The sequence below is a fragment of the Castor canadensis genome, chromosome 1, assembly GCF_047511655.1.
Source record: "Castor canadensis chromosome 1, mCasCan1.hap1v2, whole genome shotgun sequence".
Taxonomy (NCBI): Eukaryota; Metazoa; Chordata; class Mammalia; order Rodentia; family Castoridae; genus Castor; species Castor canadensis.
The window spans coordinates 200,321,384-200,347,020 of record NC_133386.1 but is presented as its reverse complement, the minus strand read 5'-3'; the positions used below and the strand labels follow the sequence as shown (position 1 = coordinate 200,347,020).

Here is a 25,637-nt window from a genome sequence, read left to right as displayed (position 1 = left end):
ACCTAGTTCAAACCCCAGTACCACCGAAAGAAAAAGTATTCATTAATTCTTTTATGTTCCAGATGAATAAATTAAAAGAACACAATATATCTCATGACCTTTTGGACATTTAATGGAGGGATAACCAATGCTATTGGCCAGAAATGCAGTATTATGTTTTATATAATATCTTGGAAAGCTGTAGTGCATTAGTTTCTTATTTTTTTCCTTACCTTACTTGATGTGATATCTCTTTTTCCACCAGACAAGGAATTAGTGTAGTTTATGCTAAATCCTGTTATAAATGTGAAGAATGGAAAAATGACAACTTTTTATCTATTCTGTGGACCTTTTGGACCTAATATGAACCAGGCCTTGAACAGTTTATCATTTTTATCTTTTTCCACAATACTTCAACACTAATAACAGATTATAATTATGTGAGTACCACTTCTTTTTTCAGTCCTGGGACATTAACTCAGGGCCTTCACCTTGAACTACTCCACCAGCCCAATTTTTTGTGTGTGATAGGCTTTTTGAGATAGGGTCTCATGAATTATTTTCCCAGGCTGGAATCGAATTGCAATCCTCCTGATCTCTGCCTTCTGAAGATATGATTTCACGCATGAGCCATCAGCACCCCTCATCAGTATGACTTATTGATCATTACATTCATTTTGATCTCTGTACAAGAGAACTTAATACAGCCACGTAATCTATTTTTTTCAGTAGATAAGTAATTACTGTTACTGTCCTTTTGAGGATATAGCCTCTTCTCATCTTAGTGTTTTTTGTTTGAGATATGGCTCTTTCTAGGAAGTGATTAAGCTATCAAGCATTGGGATGAGTGACCTCAAACTCCTTATTATCCTTCCTTAATTTCCTTTGGTATTTTCAATTGTTTGTTCTGTGGCATTCTATCTATTTTCCCTGGAATATAATGTGTTTTATGTATCACTGTAACAGCCTCTTCTTTTGGTAAGTTTTCTTGAAAGAGCTTGAAGTAGGCATTTGTGTAGAAGGTATTTGATAGGAAGTACATGTAAAGCCAATACTTACAAGTGTTGGGGACTCAGTATTGAGAATAGGGAAAAATTGAACAACCTCCATCACTGTTCCTTAAAAATGCATGGCTAAATCCTTTCATAATCATCTCTTCAAGAACTGGAGACTGATTTTCTTATATTTGCCATTTTTTGTACTTACAGATTGGCTATTAACAAAGAACAAGAAACAGAAGTAGAAGTTTAAGAATTTATAACCTAAGTCATAATAAACACACACTGTGGCTGCTATCTAGTAAGTTTTTTCTCTGCCTGTAATTGTTCAAATTGCATAGCTAGATACCATTTAGTGAGTATATCCCTTAGGATAGGTTCTTAGGGTATGAGCTTAGTCTTCTCCTAGTCTATATTTGCTAGTGACTGCACCATGTTGGAAAGAGATACTCTGGTACTCATCAAGCTTTCACATAATTGCACCTTCTGCTAAGAGTCTCATAAGAGAACTGGAGTTGAAGCTTTTTATCCATGTAAGCTGCTCCATGACTGTCAACTCAGAAACCATGAGATGATACACAGTACTAATTTATCAGAGCATCCCCTTTGTACCAATGGATAACTAATATCAATTTTTGATTCCAGTAGTGAGGTGCTGTCTTTATAAATGCATGTGTATATGGTAGTGGCTTTTGAACTGGGCAGTGGGTAGAAATTGGATGGAGTTTTGAACATATGAAAGAGTATGAAATGCCCTGAAGAATTTGTGAAAACATTCTTTCCTTTCAGAAAACTACTGTTGGGCTCAACAAATTTGAACATGTGAATGAAAGAGGATCTTTGTTATATAATCATAGATCAAGAAGAACTCTACTCCACACATTGTTTTTGGATTAGCCTTGTCTGTACGTGGATCTTACCTATATGATACGATTGTGTGCTTTGTTCTGATACTGTATAAAGGGAGAGAATTTGTGGGTTTTGAGTAAGATGAGTATAGCTTTCAGGTAGAAGAAATTAAATTATTAATGGCCAGTGAAGTCTCTGATGGATTAAAAATGTCTAAATTGTCTGTTACTTAAAAAAAACCTGTTTGTTACTTCTCTCATTAAGCGTGGAGACTAAATTCCACTCCCTGGAGGGAGGACATAATACCTCAATTTTAATAAGTGTAATAAAGCAGTAATGACATTGTTGGTTTGTCTTTGCACTTTAATTTTGACAATTTGATATTTTAAGATGTTGCACATATCTGTTTTTAACTTTGAACACAGGAACTTACAAAGAAAAAGCAAAAATCATTTAAAGATACATAATTAAATCTCTATCAATCTTTTAGAGTTTTGTCCACCAGATGCTTAACAAATATTTAGTCATATCTGCCTGTTTTAAAATTTCAGAACTTTCTTATACATTTCACAAACCTTTTTCCCCACAAGATTGTATAATCATGTTTTCTTTTTTAATGGGATTGCTTCTAATTTATTCAGCACATCACCATGCTATTGAAGTTCTAACATTAGATCTGTTTATTTGGACTGGTGGAGTGGCTCAAGTGGTGGAGCACCTGCCTGTATCTGTGTATTCAGAGTCCACATTGTTCCCTGAGGTGTTACATATTTAAGTTTGCTCTACTGTCTGTAGGCACAAGTTCGACTCCAGATCTCTATAGGAACTGAACCCCTCAGAACAATCATTGTTCTAGATCTTTGGTAGCTGTACTCCTTGCTTTTTTATCCTTTCTGTTTTTTTTTAAATCAAGATATAACAAGAATATATACTAAAAGGAAAAAAATTCATTCCCAACACCATTATATTATTTTTCAGTTCAAAGTTTAAGTATGCTTTCTTGAAAAATGTAGTTTAATTATTCCACTTAATGTGTCTTATCCCATGGAATATTTTCCATTGGTTTAGAGTATGAAGTCAAATTATTAATCATTTAATTTTAAAGAGTTAGTTAATGCAATTTATTACCTAACCATTTATTTGGCCCAGTAATATATGATATCCAAATTATCATATTTTAGTGTGATACATACTACTATGTTTTTCTGGACTTCTTTTGATTTGTAAATGCATTGGATATTAATTGTTTTGATTACTGAAGTTATCACACCTTATGTAAGCCTGCTCCACTCTTATTCCAAGTATCTCATTAACTGAATCATCTTACGTATTTGTTATAGTATGGATCTTAAATCCTCCCTGCCAGTTGATAGCAGTGTTGGGAGGTGGTGGAGACTTTAGTAGGTAGGATCTATTGGAGGAAGTTGCATCATTTTGGGTGTGTCCTTGAAGAAGATACTAGGATCCCATCCCATTTTCTCTCTTCACTTCCTGATTGCCATGCATTCAACAGCTTTCTCTCCATATGCTCCCCACCATGATATTTGGTCTCACAACTGGCCCAAAGTGACTAGGTCAAGTGGCCAAGGTCAAGAGCCCAAATCTCTGAAACTGATTCAAAATAAATTTTCCCTCATTTAAGTTATTTCAGATGCTTTGTCACACTGATGGAAACCTGACTAACTGGTGGAGGAAATTACAAGGCAACATAGTATTCAGGCAGTAGCATCTTCATTACTGCCAGATTTACAGTGAGAATTGTGAGTCTATGGGAATGTTTGAGTCCTCTGAAATTCACCACAGGCCACCATGTGCTCCAGATATTATACATGAAGCTATAGGATTTAATGTTTAACCTGCTGGGTTTCTGACTTGCTTAGGTCTCATCTCTTCTTTCTATTCCCATATTCTTCCCTTTTGGAATCAGAATGCTTCTGCTGAGCCTGTCCCACTACTGACTGTTGGAAGTAACTGACTTGGTTTTGATTTGACTATTATAGGAGCTTTGGGCTTTAATCTCAGTCAGAGACTTTGGAGTTGGATATTTGAACAATGCTGGAATCATGAAGTCTATGGAGATTCTTAGTGATGGACTGAAACTATTTTGCCTTGTGAAGTGGATATGAACTTTTGGTGTCATGGGTGGAATGTTATAATTCTGATCAGGAGTGTCCCAAAAGTCTCATGTGGTAAAGGCTTGGCTGCCAGCTGGTGGCACTATGCAGAGGTGATGGAAACTTAGGAGGTGGTGCCTTGTTGGATGAAGTTATGTCACTAGTGTGGTCTTTAAAGGGATATTGGGATCCTGGTCTCTTCCTTGCTTTGCTTTATGTCCATAATAAAGCTGGCAGCTTAACTTCAGCCTCCCAGTCATAGATTTTGTCTTTTCGAAGGCAATGAACCAAATGACCATGGACTGAAACCTTGGAAACTGTGAGGTAAAATAAATCTTTCCTTCTATTTTAAAAAATCTCAGATATTTTGTCAATGCAATACAAACCTGACTAGCATACTAATATAAATATTTAGAAAAACTTGAAACCTTTTTCAAGTTGCTTCAAAACTTTGGAGTTTTTAATTGTATTCACTTCATCAATTACTCTCTTCATAAATCAGGGAAGAAAACATGTTTTTTGAAACATATTCAATCCTCCAGTTATAGTTTGGGTCTGAAATGTCCCCCAAAGTCTCATTCTCAGGTGTTGAAGGCTTGGTCCCCAGTTGTTAGTGCTATTGGGAGAGGACTGACAATTTATGAAGTGGGGCTTAGTTGGAGGAAGTAGGTCACTGGGGAGTGTGCATCTGAAGGGACACTTTGTCCCAAACCTTTTCCTCATGCTCTCTCTCTCTCTCTCTCTGGCTTTCTTTCACTGTCTCTGTCTCCTTTTGTCTCTTCTCATGTCATGATGAAATGAGCAGCTTTTCTCTAGTCCATACTTTGTCCACAATATACTGCTTGACCACATGATGAGATATAGTAGAGCCAAATAACCATGGAATGAAACCCATGAAACAGTAAGTAAAAATAATTCTTTCTTCCTTTTAAGTTGGTTTTCTTGGGTATTTTTTTCAGAGCAATGGAAAACTGATTAACCAACATCCTATCCAGAAAGACAATAGGTATTTATTTATATCTAATTATAATGAAATAATTATAATTAGTATTTAATTATGTAAATAGACTGTCAGTATTCCTTTGAATGTATTGTGGTTTCCTTCAAATGTCTTATTATGATTAATAATAGATATTTTATATAGTAATTTAGCCAATTTATTTTAAAAACACTACTAGTATATGGGAATGATCTTGACATTCTTTCTTTTAAGTTGCTTTTTGAGTAGAGGTCAATTCCTGGAATTCCTTAAAACTGTGTCACTTTGATGAAGGTATCTTCCTGCTTTGCTTGTCTTGAGCCTTTCTCCCTAGAAAAGAAGCAGCAAAAACAGCAAATTAATAAGCAGAAAAATGAAAAGACATGGAGAAAGCACTTATCTTCTGCACTCTTTAAGTAAGCTGATAATTTGCACACTAGATTTGGCAAAAACCATGACTCCTGCCCAAGGACCTGGGACTAATCTTCCTGGCAGTAATGGGGAAGCACAACATGGTAGTTTCCACTATAACCCTCGGTCATTATGGCATTTTCCAAAGGATTTTTCGGGGAAAAAAAGGAAGTACACCAACATTTTAAATTCTGCTCTGTAATTCATTATTTTAAAATCCCTTTATTTACCACTCCTTTCTTCTCTTATAAACACTTTTGACCACAGTGAATATCATGGACATATCTGTGCAAGATGCTCTAGTCTTTTTTTTAATTGTTTTATTATTCATATGTGCATACAATGCTTGAGTCATTTCTCCCCCCATCCCCACCCCCTCCTTACCACCCACTCCCCCCCTCCCTCTCCCCCCAACCCCCTCAATACTCGACAGAAACTATTTTGCCCTTATCTCTAATTTTGTTGAAGGAGATGCTCTAGTCTTGTAATGATCTCCCCAAAGTTCTACAGTGGCCTGGGGGGGTATAAGATGACATTTGTATCTGTGCATGTTTGTTAAATACTTTCAGGTTTGTGTGGTCATGTTAGGGAGGGAAGGACAGAAAAAAGTTCATCCTATTTAATGGTATATCTCCTGTAAGTCTGGAACTGGCTGTCTCTATAATCCAGAGAGCCTCAGGGAACCCCTGAAACCACTGCACAAATGAATGGGGCTTTTTCTAACCCAAGGACACTAGTCACTTGGAAAGAGCCCAGCACTTTCTGGAAGATAGTAGCTCTGAATCATGATTTATATTCTTCATCAGTGATCTAGTACTCAACTACCATAGGGGACACTAGAGGTTTTACTCACTCATTTTCTATATCCTGGATGGAGTCAGGCAGAGGCTCATTCCTGGTTTCAGGAAGGAGAAGGACAACAAGGCCAGAGAGGATGGCAAAAACTCCATAGATGATCCAGGGTAAGGGTTCAGAATATGTTGTGAGGATCATCAACAGGGGAGCCAGGGCTGCCGCAATACTACCAGCAATTCCAATGATTCCTAAAGCTGTTGCCCTTGGAGCAGAAACAACAATAAAAAAAAATTGTTAAAATGCACATATGGAATTTATAACTTCGAATCTTACATTAATATGGGATAGAAGGCAATGTATTGAGATATGTGTATGTTGATGAATGACTATGGCTTTTAAATTTTCTGTTTTCTAATATAAAATGTTATTTGCTTAACTGACTAGTGGATTAATTTTTAGGATGAAATATGCAAGATCTCTGTGTTTGTCTGCATTTCTGTTCATGTATATATGAATGTATTTGAGATATATGTGATATTTTCTGCCTCTGGAGACTATTACCAAACTCCAATACTCATTTATGGGTTTTATTCTGATTGGTTTAGATATAAACAAGCCCTTATATAAATTATGTATTCTGAAAAATCCCAGTAATATAAAAACTAACTGAAGTGCTTGGCAATTTTACACATGACTTGGACAAATCTTTGATATATAAAATCAGTTTATTGCCATTGGTTGAATAAAAAGAGTTATATTTTCCCAGTAAAGCAATAAAAATAAAATTTCTCTTTTCTTTGCTAACATTTTCCTAATGTTCACAGAAATAAGGTATTTATTTATTATTTAAAACAGTACTACTCATGGTACCTGTCTTTTGGGCAACTCTAAAGATTGCATGAGATGTAGATTTGTGATTTACTACTGAATTCAACAGTATCTGGGGAAAAATTAGGTTTCATTAACACTTGGATATAATTGTTATAATTGCAGTTGATTATTTTTGATAACTACCCAGTTCTGTTTTCTTCCCTCAATTAGTCAATGAACTGAGAAAGTTGTGCTTTGATTCTGACAGGGAACCCATGAAGTTTTGTACCTGATTACAGTGGGAAGTAGTTCATTTGCATGGCAAAGAGAAGCAATAGCAGCAGCACAAGAAAGTCCTCCTCCCAAAACTGTCAAAACCATACGCAGGGTCTGCATTTCTGAAAAAGAGAAGAACAGGGAGAGCCAGGAAGTCTGAGTTTCTGGAATCTGAATTCCCAAAATCACAAATGGAAAACACCCTCATTGGATAAGGTGTAAGTGTAGAATATATTGTGATGAAACTGCACAGAGGCAGAATTTCTACAGTGGTTAATTATTTGAGAAACTGACTTATATACAAATTTTGATTTCTGATAAATAAATGGTACTGAAAAGTTGTATTCACTCTCCTTGCATCTCTGAAATTTGTGAAAGAAGGAGTGAAGGTGGTGAGTATAGGAAGTGTCCACTTTCATTTCTTCTGTCCAGTATCTCCTAAACCCTTCCTGCAGAATGTAAATATGTCATAAGGAAAATAAACTCATTCAGGTACTCAAAGAGGTTAGAAACATGGTTGAAAAGTTTGTCTCTCATTAGAGATATGGGGCTAGTATTGCTGAAGAATGATGTAAAAGAATGAGAGTCCTATATTGATGGGCAAGCTGGAAAGAAGACAGATCTAGCATAATGCAAGAAGACTAAGAACAAAGTCTTCCTTCAGGTAAAAATGTCAGAATTTGGAAATCACTGATGGAAAGTTTCATAGAGTCATTTTTCTACTTACTTGAACATCTCATGAGAGCTTTAATTGTTAGAGTAGGTATTTTGCAAGGCAGCAAATTGACATGATTGGTGACATGAGCCTAAGAGTGAAGATTTTTTAAGCACATTACTATTCTTTGAATTCAGAAAAGCATGCAGAACACCTGTGTTCCTATATTCAAAACAAATATCCATTCAATTTAGTAAAATGGATTCCAAGAGAGTCTTAATGGTTTAATTTTTCCCTTTGTGCACCTCTACTCTACTTAAAGACAAAGAATATTTATTTCTTACATTGTAATAACTAGGGTTCCATTTGTGGTAATTTATTAACAGACTCATGAGTTGATATATAGAGTTCAGGAAATGTAAGTTGTAACTGAAGAGGAAGTAATAAGACAGAGCTGAACAGAGGAAGTGACAGTATGGTGTGGTCATAGTAGGACACAATTATAAAGTCTAGACTGCACATGTTTGCCATGAAAAGTGTGATTGACCAATGACCAAATGAGCCATTGCTGACCCAGAGAAATCAGGAATAAATGACACCAGTTTCCAGAGACTAATCAAATGCAATGAAGACAATAATATGTAAGAATGAAAATTTTACTGACTTGTCTCTTTTCCCAGCATGTTAATGGCAGAATTTATCTTAAATGCCAGATAGGTGTCTTAGAAATCTTCTAATTTTATAAAAGTGTGACCTGCAAAATTCTGAGAAAAGCTGAAAAATATTTCCTTTTCATTCTGTGCACATTTCTCACCTTGCGGCACATACACGATTGCAAAAATGGAGATTCCCACCAGAGGCATAAAAAGCACTTGGCCTCGTCGACGACCAAGCTGATTTAGAACAAAAAGTGCCACATAACTGGCTGGGAGGTTGAGTACACCTAAGAGACCCTGCAACAGGAAAATATTCATCCTCAAGTGCTGGAGGTGGAGAATCAGACCAAAATTGAACATCCATGTTGAAAATCTGTAGTGAACAGAGCACAGACACATGTCACAAGGTTTAGAGTCTAAGTCCTAAAGGTGAAGATAATATTGGCCCAAGTAACCAATTTTTGTTGTTAAATATAAAGGCACATCTGTCTTCTGCAGTATTTTCTTATAGGGGATTATATTATAACATCATAAAGTAACTACATGATGATGGAGTCCATCGTGTTAATTATTTTTGGAGAGGACAAAAGGGTATTGTAGAGGATACACAATAGGTTCTTCTGAGGTTTTAGAGTTTTTCCTGTATCTGGAACTTCATGAAGGATATGACTTTATGTATATGTATACACACATATATTTGTTCAACTGTTCATATTTATGCATTTTACTGTATGAAAATTTCCCTTCATTAAGTGGAAATAACATAGAAACTGAGAGGCAAAATTAATACCATGATTGAGCACTCAGCATCAGTCTCTGGTGATGAGCCTGGAAAAGTGGTGATAAACATAACTCCCCACGATACAGATCTCAAAACCCTTTGACTACATCTAGCCACAGCAATTGTGTGTATGCCTTCCTCATCTTTTTTCTCCAAATCTATTCCTACCACATATTGTACCCTTTGAAATAAGAAATAGATTCATTTCTCCTGTCTTAACAAGAACTGTGTGAAGCGTACCTCACAAAGCAAAGAAGGAACATTCGCTTACGCAGATGGGGGTTGCGGAACAAGGCAGCCAGGGAAGGTTTTGTCTGTGCTGCCTCCAGCTCCTCCTTCATCATGGATGTTACAGCCTTTGAGAACAAAAGCAAAAACAAAATGTTCAGTTATCACAAAATGGTGGGCATTGTAGGGGCAACAGGACTCACAAGGTACAAGATTGATGAATATCATTTATGTATAGAGGAATAAGACAGTGAAGAACAAACCTCAGGCATAAAAAATGATGGGAAATGTAACTCAGGAGTTGAAGAAACCTCAGAAAATTCTTCAGTGAGGAAATATTAAACAGGATATTAATGAAGGCTATAAGCATTGACAAGAGTGCATGTGTTAGAGATTCAGAGCAACAAGGAAACTTGGATTATGATCCAAAGCTTCATTTATACCAGATGAATGTGAAAGACATGGCAACTGGCCTTGGTTCTCCACAGATTGCCAATGGTAAAAAAACCAATTTGTCAGTATCAAGAAGGAGAACAATTTCCTAAAAGTCTTTTAGTTTTCAGGTCATGCTATATCAACAAAACTTAGGCATAGTGCGTCTCCATGAATGAGATGCTTGGGAGTAAGTCTGAGGCTTCAATCAGGGGTGGTCCAGGTCTTGGTTGTAGTAATAGCACACTCAGACTAGCTTTGAACTTGGAGTTATACAATGACTGTGCTACTTGCTTGGTAGACACCTTAGAAAGGTGACAGAACATCTCTATGCCTCAATTTTTCTGTTATGCAGAAGAACAAAAAGACACAGAAATAGAAGTAGGATGAAGAGAAAAATTTGAGGATGAGAAAAGTAATGTTTCTCTCATGGATTTCCTAGGCTGTACATAAAGTGTATATGTAAAATTATTTCAAGTAGAGTTCAGGGCCATAGTTTGTTTAATACTTACTCAAATATATTAGCTCCATGGTCACCCATCTCTACAAAGGAATCAATACTACAAAGGGTGTTGGAAAAATTTCATGATGAAACAAATTCAGAAAAAAGTTAGTAAGGCTGCTGAGGATTCTAACACAACCAAGAATGTCCCTTCAGTTTGCTGCCCCAGCCTCAGCAGCAAAAACACTGGGCTTATGATTTTCAGAAAGGAGTCATGGTGGTGCCCTCTGCATCATGAACCCATCACATTTTATCATGATATCATGAGAATGGGCTCCAAGGACACCTTTAATCAGGGCCATATGAAGTCTGAAATGTCTGTGAGGACAGCCTTCAAACACAACTAATATCAGAATATCATATCAGGGTATGCTGGGATCATCTTGTACTACTTACTCATTTTTGATAATGAAGTAGAAATATGAGTAGAGTTATCAGAAATATTTATGCAGAGAATGCTAGATCACTTGTGGGGATTCCTAATAGTGAGTTCTCCTACCAGTAATATCTTTACGTGGAGAAAAGGAGGCACATATTAAAATGGGAATTTGCTGATTCCTTACATTTTAAATTCCATCTTTCCTTATAATTTTTATATGTGCCAATCATAAGACCACATTGTGGTAAAACTTGTGAAATAATGTCACACCTCTAGTCTTGCTCACATCTGTATCCAAGAGTCTCATCATATAAGTGTACAAGAGCCCACTGTTAAAAATTTAAATAAATTATGATCCTAGCTCAAAACCCACTCTGATGGAAATATACACATCAGGCAAACTGATAATTACTGAAATTCTGGGATTTAGCATTTTCTTAGATCCTAGATTATTGTGATTTGAACATTTACTGGAAAACCACTGGCCTTACTCATCAGCAGTCATTTCGCCAGCTCTCAACTACAGTCACATTCCTGGCTGTACAAAGCTGGCTAGAACTACTCTAACCTGTAAGATGAATTTCAGATATTACAACTTCCCATATGTAACCAGTGCCCCCATCCTGCCTTAAGGTTGAGTCTGCCTCCTTGGGATTCACATATCACCCTTGCTTTACTGCCCAAGACCATTTACTTATTGTGGAAGGTGACCTTTCTGAAGAGACAAACTTCAGACTTCTTTCCCTCTGTCAAAGAACTTATCACAGTTAAGGAAACATAACTGAAAGGAAGAAAGTAAAGAAAGAAAAAAGATATGGGGAAGGAAATTGGAAACATACTGGAAGCTGAGAGCTCTGACATTCAGGGCAGGAATAAAGATGTAACTCCACTTTGGGAAGGTGTTTGTGGATGCGACCAGAGATAGAGGAAGTTGATAATTATTTTTTATTATTCAAACCAATTTACTAAGGTATAATTAACGTAAAAAGCTTTACATTACATAGGATTTTGGAAATAACTATATACCTGTGAGGCTATGACAACAATCTATGGCACTCACATATTGAGCCCCTACATATTGAACCCTCCTGCCCTCTTTATTCATTTTTATTATTTGTGGTAAGAACACTTAACGTGGTATCTATGCACTTAAAAAGTCTTAAGTACATTATAAAGTTGACTAGAGACACTTTGCTATGCAGTAATTTTATGGAATTTTTCATCTTACCTAAGATGAATAAGGAACTTTGTACCCTTTTACTAGCATCTCCATATTTTCTCCTCTCCTTAGCTCCTGACAACCATCAGTCTAGTTCCTGCTTCTATGAGTTGTTTGAATCTTGGATTTCTCATATAAGTGACATTATGTATTGCTTGGTTTTTTAGATCCTATGTATACATGAAATCATGCAGGAATTTTCTTTATGTGTCTTGTGATACTACTATCCAGGTTTCTCTGTGTTGTTGCAAATAGAACTGTTTCACTCTTTTTCCAGGCCCATGTATATAACCATGCTTTCTGTATTCATTCATGCGACCACAGACATTTAGGTTCTTTCCATATATTGACTCCTGTGAATAGTGCTGCAGTAAACAAGGCAGTGGGGATACCATACTGTGATCCCAATGTCAATACTTGTGTAGCTATTACAGAAAGTGGGACAGATAGCTGGATCAAGTAATAATTCTACTTAATATTTTTAGTATGTATTAATTGAACAAAGTACAAATTAAGGGGTTTCATTATGATATTTTATGTAGTTTCATTGTGATATTTTATGCACGCATATAATATACTTTGATCATATCCACCCTGCAGTACTCTTTTGTATATCTTCTCCCCACTACACCTGTCCCTTCCCTTCCACCTTACTAGTAGTCCTTTCTTCATTATAATGACCTTGTAGGGTTTTTCCATAACTTCAACAAATAAGAGAAAACATGTCTTTGTGGACTAGGTTATTTCACCTAACATGATTATCTCCAGATCCATCCATTTTCCAGCAAATGACAGTTTTAGTATTCTTAGTGGTGGAGTAACATCTTATTGTGCGTGCGTACATCGTATTTTCTTTATCCCTTCATACAATGATATGTCTATGTGGTGGAATGGTTAAATATATTTCATATGTATATATAAAAACATCATGCTCTAATGATAAAAACATGCAATGTCATCCATCAATTGAACAGAGAATTAAATAAACATAAATAATAAAATCATGTGGAGTAAGTTTTACAATTTAAATTCAATGCTTTTCACAATAGCATGCTGTATCTTTGGACAACAAATAAACCATATGTTAGGCCTCATCTTCCTATGCCTCATACCAAGTACCCTCCCACTCACCTCCACAGTTAGGGTGACTCCAGAATTTTTCATTCCATTCATGTGTGCAACTCTTCTAAGTTCCTTTAAGCCTTTTTGGGGCTTATTGGTGATAATCAGCCACCTAGCTGACTCTGATAGCCACCTGGTGAAGGAGATGGTAGAAGTGCAGTCAACTCTTACATGGCCATTTTCCACATCACCTGTATCTTCAGATAACTTTCCCCTTCCATGTAACACCTACCTTTACTCATTTGTACCAAGAACTATCATCTCATATTGTCTGGTACCATAACTTGGAAAATAAGGAAAGACTTCGCCATACAGTATTCCTGCACTTTTAGGGATACAGACCTGGAGTTGTATTGGATCCCTATTAGTTGAATAAAAATTTACTTGGAGATCACAGAGTGGGAGTGTAAATGATACTAACTTTGTACAGACCTTGTCATGTTCTTTATAAGGGCATAATAATATTTATTCAAAATGTGTTATTTTCCCAATACAAGGACTTCCAAATTACTTTTGTACAGTACATGTCTCATACAGATCGGAATCAAGTCCTATCCTAGCATGTATGATGGTATCTGATCACACAGCAAGTTAAATCTGCCTCAGCTAATGGTGACAGAGTAACACAAAGTTTGTAGATTTATTATGAGGATAAAGTGACACAATGAGTGAGTTTGCCAGTGGATACACCCTTTGGTGTCTCTTATTATCTCACTATATTAAATCTGTAACTACCTCTGGGAGTCATTTCTAACTACATAGGCCTTCTGCCCTGAACCAGCGTCAGAGTTGTTCTTAAGTCTTGAAAAAAGAGGAACGGAAAGGGATACAAAGAACACATGATGTAAGTGGCCCATTTGGCCTACAGTTTTAAACTGAAGAAACCATGCCACTCCTTCCTTCAGTAGGTACGTATGTATGTTTGTTTCTTCATTCGTTCACCTAGTATCACCCTCAAGAGGAAAATCACTAACATTTCCATCCTGTTTTTCTTTGCAAACCATACATACAAATACAAACATAGTGGAGACATTTTAATCTTCAAGAGTTTTTCTTTATGAAGGGAAATATTTTTGAAAATTTCTATGTACTTCCTTATGTATTAAGGTTCACTGGCAAGGAGAACCAGAAAATTCAGAATATTCAAGTGAGAATTCATTATCATTCCCTGTTTTGGGAGTTATTTTACTAACTAAAATTAAGGTATGCATAGTTAAATTTGAATATCAAGTGGTGTATAACTTTTTGTTTTAACAATATTATATGCAACACTTTTGATGTGCTGGCACTGAAATTATTGTTTACTTGAATATGAATATACTACAATATAATTTATCCTGTTATTAAACAAAATATAGAATTCTTCCTTAAACAGAAATGTCATATAAAGCATAATTTTCAGTATAATTGTATCTCTTGCAATATTTTGATATCTTTTTACGAAAGTGATTTGTTATCTTAAATTCCAATCTAATTCAGTATCTTCAATTTTATCTAACAATTTCTTGTTCTTCTCATGTTACCCTTAGGTATATATGAGGAGAGTACACCCTCAGGTATTACCAAGGAGCAAATGAGTCTCTTGTGTCCTGATTCAGTGTGTATTTTCATCCCTGGATCCCATAAGGTGGAGCAAGAAAGAAAGTTCCTACCTTGTGAGTATAAATAAGAAAAATACTGGAATAGAAAGCACCAACTGGAGAGTGCACCAATCTCGAATAACAAAAGCCAGGCTTCCCAATAATATCTGTCCAAAACCAGAAGCAAGTGCTGATAGTGTTATTCCCATGGCTTGGAATTTGGGCTTTGTCCATTCTATAACTGAAAGACAACACAAACTGAATCTTCATCTCAAACAAAGATGGAACATCAAGTCAAAATTAAGGCTTGGAAAATGTCCAAGATTCAAAATCTCAACTTACTGAGTATAGTACTATTTGTCATTATGGCAGTGGTAGACAATCCAGCCAGGAAGCGAAGCAAGCAGTAAACAAGGAAAGTGGGAGAAAAGGCTGCGCCGGTTTCCACAATGGCCAGTTGCAGTAAACAATATGCCATAACTAGCCTCCTCCCAAGCCTTAGAGAAAGAGAAAAATTAGATTATGGGAATAGCAACATCTCCTGTAAAATTAGCTCAGAGGAAGTGCTTTGAAACTGTGAAGAACCAAGAAATAACCAACAGCAGATATCTTCAAAAGCATTTCTCCATGTTTGTAAACAGACACTCTGTGTACCAAAGCTGCATCTCCAATTGGCTACTAGTTTGGCCACCATTCAAACCATGTAAGACAGGTTGTAATATTGGAAATTTTAACACATTGGAAGTTTCTCTTCTACTAAGACATGCATTTAGCACAGCAGAGAGTCTTCATAACGTATAAAGGATCAAAATCAGGTCTTGGGATCTAGGACTGCATGTGTCTTGGTTAAAGTAATAAAATAGGAACTTTTGAAAAACAACACATTGAATTTGCTGATGAGTGGCATAAGAGCTTCTCTCTGCTGTTTGGCGTTGTTGGCTTTGGGCAACATGCCACCTTCTAGTATAGGAAAGGGAGCCACAGTGCAGACCTGGTAACTTAGGGAACATTCTGAGAGGTAAGAATTAAGAAAGGTAGACAATGAGCAAATATAAAGGGGAGAGATTTTTTAAAAAAATAAAATGGAGTTCTAAGTTTCACAGACTTCTGGAAAAGTCATCTTTTCTGCCATGTTCAGGATGGCAAGCCTTTGGTGGTAATCTGGTTGTTTGTTCCTAAAGGAAGTCTCAAGAACATCATCAAGGAGCCCCACAGTTGTGTTAAAAGTACAAATAGGGATGTGTATGTATTCCAAAGATATAATTATAGAAGCACAAAAGAAAAAGAATGATTTAACACATTTATGTACAATGCAAACCAAAATACATGTAAACAAAAAAGCCACACTTGGGAAAATACACATTAACTGATAAAAGCTTAGCTAACAGATTAGAATGATCCTTCATTAAGAGAAGGATACAGGAAGGCTTCCAAGCTTTATAACAAAAAATCAGCTAACAATATATTGAGGACCCATTCTGTGTGTAAATGCACTCTTTTCATCACTTGAGATTCTCTCTTTGGTTTTTCCATATTTTGAGTTTAATGTGTCTCAGTCTAGGCTTCTGTATTGAGTCACGTGAATTAGTGTGTTGCAGTATTTCATCAAATGTGGAAAAAGTTCACAATATAAAACCAACAGTATTTGTTGTCAGTAAAAAAATGCAACGTTTATTTTTAAAACCCTGGAACTGTAAAATGTGAATTCTTTTAATTTACAGAATCAAGGGAAGTATTTTATTTTATTTTTAAATTTTTGAGGGGGACTTGGTGTCATTCTCTTATTTTTTTTTTCTGTATTGTTGTGTTGGGTGGGGTACATTGTGCCATTTACAAATGGTATTACAACGTATCAAGAATATCATACTTGAATTCACCCCCGCCACAATTCCCCTTTATCCCCCACCCCCAATTCATGAAACAGTTTCAACTGGTATCATGTTTGCTTTTACATACAAATGTGCACATTTTATGAACTTTATTCACCCTCCTACCCCCTTTCCTGCTAACTTTCCCCTCCCACTGGTGCCAACTCTCCCCCCTAGGCAGGACCTGTTGACTCTCCTGTTCTACAAATTTTGCAGAAGATAAAATATAAAAAGAAACCATGACATTTTTGTTTGTTTCAGATAAAGCTACATAGGAAGTTTTTTTCTGGTATTTCCAAGTATGTATGTGTTATACCCTCAATGGTTTACCTTCTCTAATTATTGACTTTAGTCACTTTCTTATGGTGGTTTCAGATGATTTAAGATTTCTATATTCAATCTTGCATTCTATCACCCATTTTCAAGTTCTTAGTTTCTTTATTTTACACACCCCTCCTTTGTGTTACCTCCCCTTTGTGTGACCAGTGTTTCAAAATATTGCTGCATTTATATTAGGTCTATATTCCAAATATGAGAGAGAACATGCAGGTTTTGGCCTTCTGAGCCTGGCTAATTTCACTTAAAATTATGTTCTCCAGTTACAACCATTTACCTGCAAATGACAAAATTTCAGTCTTCTTTGTGGCTGAGTAAAATTCCATTGCATATAAATACCACATTTTCTTAATCTGATCATCAGTGGTGGGGCATCCTGGCTGTTTCCATAGCTTAGTTATTGAGATTAGTGCTGCAATAAACATGGGTGTACAGGTGTCTTTGTTGTAAGCTGACTCACATTCCTTTAGATAAATCACTAGGAGTGGTATTGTTGGATAATATGGCAGATCTACTTTTTGCCTTTTAAGGAGCCTCCACACTATTTTCCATACTGGTTGTACTAGCTTGCATTCCCACCAGCAGTGTATGAGGTTAGTTTTTCCTCGAATTTGTGCCAACATTTGTTGTTCCTTGTGTTCTTGATGTAGCCATTCTAACAGGAGTATGGTAGAATCTTAATGTAGCTTTGATTTGCACTTCCTTTATGGCCAAGGATGGTGAGCATTTTTATTATGTGCATTTTTTTGGCATTTGAACTTGTTCCTTTGAAAAGGCTCTGTTCAGTTTATTTGCCCATTTCTTTATTGGGTCTTTGAGTGTTTTGTGATTTAGTACACAAGCACCAAAATTCTAAAAACTTTACAAAAATTGTTTCAACATTGAAAGTGCATTTACTTATGATTTACATTTACTCTGAGAGAAGAAACATATTTTAATATCTTCCAACTTACAGCAAAATAACCAATACTGCTCCCTTCTAGATTTTTTATACAAGTCATCTAAAATTTAGGTTGAGAATTTAAGTGCTGCCTTAGACTGTGCAAAGCAGTTTGAGCATCTGTTTATATTCCAGTTTAAGATACTTCATGTATAACATGTTTGATATACTTCATACGCAATGTGATTTAATGTATGCCCTAAAAAAGTAAAAAGTAAAATGACATGAAGTCACTTAGTGAAGAACAAGTGAGGTTCAGAAGAAGTTAATCTCATATGTACTTATGTAGCATTGGGCATAAAGCCATTTTGAATAAAATAAGCTTAATTTTAAAAATGTTTTCAGTGTACTCTTAGTAATTAAGGCTTTTCTAAATGTGACATTATACCTTTGTGTGATAGTATCTGTTAAGATGTTATATAATGTAAATTAAATTTCTTGGTTTACAAAACAAAATTATTCTGACATTAAAGAATGTCTCTTTTCAAATACTTGGTCAATGCTGATGACATTCAAAGAAGGAAATCATATGCCTACGTTGCTCTAAATGTACTGCCTTAGGTGTCCTGAATGACCTAGTTATTGGGGAGAGAACTTGGCCTCGTTTCTCAGTTCTGTGGAGTCCAACCTCCAGCCTCCCTCTAAAGAACTTTCACAAAATCAAGTTATACACATTGCTAACATGAAATAAGCTGTGGTCCTGAATGCCAAACATTCATATACTGCGTGTATTAAAAAAAGAGTGGGTTGTGCTTTTTACAAACCTGTTATAACATTTCATATCAAGAATTTTATTTCTTAGCTTCTTGGGAAAATAAAGACTAAGAAAATAGGTATAATAGAAGTCAGACTGTAAGGCAACATTACACATCCAAATAGCCACATCTCTTTAATTTAAAAGAGACTGTCTCAAAAGGCCATATATATATATATATATATGTATATACAAGTCTCCTCCCTAAAAGCCATTATTATTCCAGGATAGATTTCCATACCAACAGAATATATATATCAGTCTGCCTAATCTTCATTTGTGTATGCTTTAGGAATTAAAGTATGCTTTTACCAAAACAGTCTAAACATTGTGCTTTTCTGGAACATACTTAAAAATGTGATTTGCTCAAAATGAGAACTATTTGGAATGACACCTGTTCATGTTAGCAATAAATAATCCTGACATGGACAGAGATACTGCCATGCACCCCTGAAGTAGCTGCATGCTTTGAAAATATGCACACGTAGCCTCTTGTTTAAGGCTCTCTCTTAATAGTGCAACTGTGCGTTCTTCTGTTTTCTCCATGCTCCCCTCAGTCCTGCTTCTGGGAGATGCACCCCTCCATTTCCACAGCCTCAGGTCATCCTCATGTTCGTTTGTGTCCTTACTGTTCTTTATGTGCTGTTCAAAAGGGCTTTCTGTCTTAATGCCCTTCCCGCCACAGAAGACCCGGTTATTTCTAAAATCGGATTGGTAATAGATGAAGTCCTCAATTCAGCAATAAGCCTTGTGCCTCATCATTGAGCTTGGTCACTCCATCATCAGAGGTGCCCATTAGGACTGTTGTTCCATTTGGTATCGCCTTCAGAAACTGTTTACATGGTGCCACATCTCCTCCCTGTATATCAACATAGTTGGTGTCTAGGACTTCTGTTTTTCCATTTGCAAGGCAGCATTGACCCCTCTTCCGACGTTTTTCTTTACACCACTCATCAAAACATTGTCTTCCAGGCAGATTTTGGGTCCACATTGGCTGCTAAGCATTTAAAAGAAAAATGCTTCTCAAAATGGGCTTTTGAGATCCCACATTTATATCTGGGAGGCTTTGTAAGACATGCAGCTGTGTCCTGTGCTGGTCTTGCAAATAGATTTACTAAACTTGCATTCATTTTTATTTCAAATTTTTGAAAAAAAACATAAAATGTCAATAAAAATACTGCCACAGCTACCCCTGACTGCAGCCCCTGCTACTCTCATGTTTTTCTCAGTTTATGGCACTTTTCATTAAATAAGCTTCCTGCACCTTTCACTTTGACTGCCTTCTCTCCAGTGGTTAGTCCTGCCAGAGACCTATGTGAGCCACCATCGCACTCCTCTTCCTTTCATGGTTCTCCGGTTTCCCCTCACCCTGCCAGAATATTTCATTTTGAATTCCCTTTTCCTTTTCGTACTTTGTGATTTTGTTGTGTTTTAAAAATTGGACATTTGATTGTTATGATACAGAAATTCTGGAATTTGCACTGTATCTTTCAAGGGATAGCTGGTTTGTTATTTGTTGTTGGGAAGTGTGGTACTTTATACATTTGTGACTTAACCAGACTAACTCTGCAAAAGCTATTCCCCACCACTTGTGGCCAATGAAGTCTCTGTTCTTTTAGATCATGTTCATCTAAAGTTTTCACAAATATTTCTTGGAATGTAAGGAGATGTCCAGTTTTGCAGATTACCTTTTACTGTAGCATTCCTTGAAGACTAAACTAATTTTGCTCTGAGGCTAGCGATGCCATGATTTGTGAGGTTAAGATCTCAGTGTGCTTTGAACATGTGTCTTACCTAGCCATATACATGACTTTTTACATTCATGCACATATATGGCAACTCTTGAAAGCCCTAATTAGCCAATGAGGTTCACTCAAGTTTTTTCTGAACCTCTGATGTTATATTATATTCACCCTAAATATCTTGGTTTAGGTATGTATGGGCTTTTATACACCTTGAAGCTTTTAGGAGTAGTGTCTGCTGAATTAAAATGGGAAAAAATGGGAAGAGATAAAATAGTTAACAAAAAGTAAATGTAAAATGGCAGAACAAATGCATCCATGTAATAAATAACATCACAGGTGAATGGACTAAAACGTCAATGAAAGGTAGAGATTATCAGAATGAATTTAAAATAAAAATATGAATTTTAACACAGTTCATTGACTAATTGAAACTAAATGTAAAACAGGCATATGCCACACAACTGTAAGAATGTGATGGGTGGTCTATGTTAATATCAGAGAAGACAGGTGAGTAAGGGTTAAAGAAGGAAGGTAAGTGCACACCCATGTTTATTGCAGCACTATTCACAATAGCCACGTTATGGAAACAACCAAGATGCCCCACTACTGACTAATGGATCGAGAAAATGTGGTATCTATACACAGTAGAATTTTATGCAGCCATGAAGAAGAACAAAATGTTATCATTCGCAGGTAAATGGGTAGAGTTGGAGAACATTATTCTTAGTGAGGTTAGCCTGGCCCAAAAGACCAAAAATCGTATGTTCTCCCTCATATGAGGACATTAGATCAACTGCAAACATAACAAGGGGATTGGACTTTAATCACATGATAAAGCGGGAGCACAAAAGGGAGCTATGAGGATAGGTAAGACACCTAAAAAACTAGATAGCATTTGTTGCCTTCAATGCAGAGAAACTAATGCAGATACTTTAAAGCAACTGAGGCCAATAGGAGAAGGGGACCAGGAACTAGAGAAAAGGTTAGTTCAAGAAGAATTAACTTAGAAGGTAACACACATGCACAGGAAAGCAATGCGAGTCAAATCCCTGTATAGCTATCCTTATCTCAATTAGCAAAAACCCTTGCTCCTTCCTATTATTGCTTATACTCTCTCTTCAACAAAATTAGACATAAGGGCAAAATAGTTTCCACCTGGAAGAGAAGGGCTGGGGGGGATAAGGAAGGGGTAGGGTGGCTAAGGGAGGGGGTGGTGGGAAGGGGTAAGAAATGACCCAAACATTGTATGTACATATGAATAAAATTTAAAAAAAGAAGGAAGGTAAGAAGGTGAATATGGTTGATGTATTTTCAATACAAGAATGAATATAGAATTTTTAAACCTGTTGAAATCACCACTAGGCGGGGAATAAGGTAGAAAGGAGAAAAATCCTGAGGTGACCAATTTGGGATACATAGGGAAATGTCACAATGAAACTCCCTGTGTAGCTATCTTAAAAAAGCAAAACTGCTTTTTTTTAAAAACAGAGAAGTGATAGATAAAAATATTTCTTGTCTGGAGGCTTGTTCCAGTGAGAAGAGGGAAGATATAAGGAAAGAGGGTGAATGTAGTAGAAATATTATGTACTCATGCATGAAAATGGACAAATGAGACTTGTAAAACCTATTCCGGGAGTGGGGTAAAAGGAGATAAAGGAGAATGATGGAGGGCATGAATTCAACTATGATATATTGTAAGAACTTTGATAAATATCACAATGTACCCCCAGTGCTACAATAGTATGATAAAAATATAAAATATAATGTTCAGTGTGGTGGTACATGCCTATAATTTCAGCACTCAAAGAATCAGAGACAGGAGGGGTACTGTGAAAAGCAGATTATAAGAAGCCTATGAGAACTGGACGTAAGCAAGAGGTGATGTAGCTCAACTGCTTTTCCTAAGATGTTTAACTGCAGGCTGAGATTGGCATAGCCCTGGCCCCCAAAGAGGAAAATGCAGAACAAAGGCTTCTCCTAAGTTGTTTTAGTTCAGAGAAGGAGGAATGCAGGTTTCTCCTATTACAATGTCACTCCCCTTCCCAAGAAGCACTACTCTACCCTGTTTACCACTTGCTGTAAAAGACTCACTGAAGGAGCACATGGGGCTTTTTGTTTTGGGGCTTTTTGCTTTGGGGGCTTTTGCTTTTGAGTTTTTGGTGTGTAAGGCTTTTGGAAGGGAAGAGAATTGCTGAAGGGAAAAGAAATTGCTGAAGGAGAATTACTAAAATGTAATTGCTAACAAGCCTGAGGGCTGAGACTAAAGAAAGCTAAAGAGAGAACATGGGACAGTGCAAGTCTGGGGGCAAAGACTTTAAGAGAGATTATGCTAAACAACAACTAAGAGAAAACATAAGACTGTGCAAATCTAAGGAAAGAGATTTTAAAGAACAGAAAAGAAGACTTTAGAAGCAAGGTTTTAAAGAACTGTAAAGGAATAAGGCCTTAAGGAATAAAGACAGAGAAAAGAAGCAGAGTAAAATGAAGAGAATAATAGAGAAAAGAAGCAATGAGGGCTGTGCATCTTCACCCAGTGCCCAACACACCTGGCCCCAACCGTCTGCATGCCTTTCCAGCTATTGTTTGCCCTTTCTGCATCTCCAGTTGCCTCAGTTAGCCCCAGTTAGGTTCTGTAGTAGCAGGAGCAAGAGAAATAGCTCGCTCCAGGTCACCAATTTGAGGTGAGCCTGAGCTATCTAGCGAGTCCATGTCTCAGTGCCCTCCATGAAGTAATAAGTAAATTAATTGAAATATGTTAATTGAGATAAAGAGTGACAACTTATAATGCTAAGAATGACATAGCAGTTTTCCATTTCAATATCCAAATAAAATGAACCCAATGTGGTGACACATGTTAGACTTTGTCCTCAAAGTTAACTCTCTTATTTTTCTGAACCTCATATTGTGGCAACTTCTCTCTAACCCTTTTGTCAGAAATCCCCATGAGTTATGGAGATGCCCTTTTTCTTTCCTGCACACAGCACTCTAACTTTGAAATATGTTACTCACTACAGTAACTGATACTTTCATTCTGTGTTTGTAGATCCCTCAGATAAAGTTATATCCAGAACAGTAGAAACTGAAGTCATCATATCATAATGAATGATGACTCATAAGTCAATGAAAATACCCGATAGAAAGAGCTATGGACCTGCGACACTCACCTGTCTGTTAAAAAGCCACATAGGATGTTGCCTACCAACATTCCAGCCATGAATAGAAATTTAGCCATGGGATTCAGTGACTGAGAGTCACACACCAAGCCCCACTGAAAGAGAAGGAAACCAGCACAGAGGACTTAAACATCTCCGTGTAACCTGATCAAATCCCCTTAACATGAAGGCAAGTTTCAGTGTATCAGGTCCCTCCCCATCTTCCATTTCTAATATTATCTGACTTCTACCATCCAGGTCTCAAACATAACTGTCTCCAGGAAGTCTCCCCTAAATCTGTAGATTGTGTTAATGATCTAATAGGCAGTTCTCAGATCTGGTCACACAGTGCAACATTTGAGGACCTTGAAACACTTACTAATTCTTGAATATGACTGCATACCTGTAGGGAGCCAACAGGTATGTCAAATACGTTGTGTGTTTGAGTTTGGCACAGCCCCAAATCGCAGAAGGGAGAAGCATATTTATGCCCAATAAATTGCACACTGAAGTTGGCACAGCCTCAGCTGCAGAAGTGGGCAAGATGCAGTACTGCTGTTTTTCCTAAGATATTTACGTTCAGAGAGAAGTTGTCACAGGTTTCTCCTGTTCCCAAGGATTAAAATATCACGCCCCCTCCCCCAAGATCGGCCTCTCCGTCTTGTGTTACCACTGTATATAATAACCTAACTAGAGGTGGAGGGGGCTGGGGTGTCGCCATCCAAGTGCCCAGCCTATCTGGCCCCAGCTTAATGTATTTTAGTATTCTGTCTGTTGTCTTTTCCAACATCTCCCACTGTCCACAGTTAAGGTTTCTAGGACAAGCCCCAGTGACACAAGAGCCATACCCTCTAATATCACTCCTCTGGGGGTATGGTCTTGGCATTGGGGTTTTGACTAATCTCCAAGATGTTTCTAATTTACAATGAAGCTAAGAAATACTGATACAGTGTAACATAACAAAACACATGGATCATTTGCTGAAGCTCTTGTATTTCCAAGAATGAAGCATCATGAGAATAGAGATTAATATCAATTGTTCAACTCATCAGACTCATTGAATACGTACTGACATTTATTTTAAAAGCAATCAATATTGGCTTACAGAAAGAATAATCTGAAAGCACAAACATTACTTGTGTTCTTTCATGAGTTCATGAGGAGAAAATAAAGGCACTTACCTCAGTCACAGTGGTGGAGAGGAAAGAGCTTTTGTCATACACCCAGCCATCCAGGCAGGGCTCTGTGTCTGGCTCGCTCATGCTTGAGAAGGTCCTATTTAGATGGAGGAGCTGCCACTGGGGATGGATGAAGCGACGGCATTTCTCTGGCCTCAGGTTTGAGTCCAGAGGGATGGAGATTTTCAGGAGGGCTTCTTGGCTGAGGATCCCCGTGTGATTGTCAGAGACAGTGTCATTGTCGAGGATGTGGACCCAGCAGCGATGACCGGGGATGGCTGCAGTGAAATTCTCCAATATAACATGAGGATGCACAATGAGATTGCAGATTGTAAGGATAACCATGTGAATTATCTGAAATCTTCCCAGGCTGCCGACCTCATTCAGGAGTTCCTGAAATGCCATTGAGACTGAGTGAATAGGAGGTGAAATGATTACATCTAGATAAGGAAAGAAAGTTCAATTTCCCTAATATGCTCTAGAGGAGGTTGGTCCTGCCCTGACTTGTCCTAATGGACACCTTCTCACTTCTGTAGCAGGTCCATGGAAGTAGTTTTCTGTAGTGAGTTGGGGCTAGGTAGTTAGCTGTTTGAGGGAAATACTCTGCTGGTTTTCTTTTTCTAACTATCTGTTAATGATCTACCTTTGACAAACCTTATCCTTTGCAATGACCCACATTTAATAGTGGACATTGGTCTACTGATACTCTCTAAACAAACCTGAGTAGAACAGCTAGCTACAACACAGGTACCTAAGGCAAATTCCATATAGAATATATAATTTGTGAGACCTGAAATGAAGTCTTTTGGATTTTCCTACTGGAGGAAGTATGAGTAAGCCTTTTGTTAATTGAGTATTTAAGTTTATTAAAAGAGTTCATGAGACCAACGCCAAGTTAA

The 25,637-nt window shown here is 37.0% G+C and overlaps 1 protein-coding gene and 1 pseudogene across 2 annotated transcripts; both read right to left on the bottom strand.

Annotated features, from left to right (window-relative positions):
• Window positions 1-4,664: 4,664 nt before the first annotated feature.
• Window positions 4,665-25,350, bottom strand: LOC109702692 (organic anion transporter 7-like). Of its 2 annotated transcripts, XM_020187974.2 has the most exons (10): window positions 24,742-25,350; window positions 23,573-23,676; window positions 15,108-15,262; window positions 14,838-15,006; window positions 13,195-13,318; window positions 9,544-9,659; window positions 8,681-8,895; window positions 7,225-7,333; window positions 6,184-6,387; window positions 4,665-5,249 (listed from the first exon to the last, which is right to left on the bottom strand). In XM_020187974.2, the coding sequence occupies exons 1-10, from the start codon at window positions 25,141-25,143 to the stop codon at window positions 5,189-5,191; spliced, it is 1,659 nt and encodes a 552-aa protein (XP_020043563.1). In that variant the 5' UTR covers window positions 25,144-25,350; the 3' UTR covers window positions 4,665-5,188. The 2 variants fall into 2 exon arrangements, with proteins under 2 accessions (XP_020043563.1, XP_073903957.1); XM_074047856.1 differs by lacking the exons at window positions 14,838-15,006; window positions 15,108-15,262.
• LOC141413904 (protein FAM3C pseudogene) lies at window positions 15,269-23,566 on the bottom strand (annotated as a pseudogene).
• Window positions 25,351-25,637: the final 287 nt, after the last annotated feature.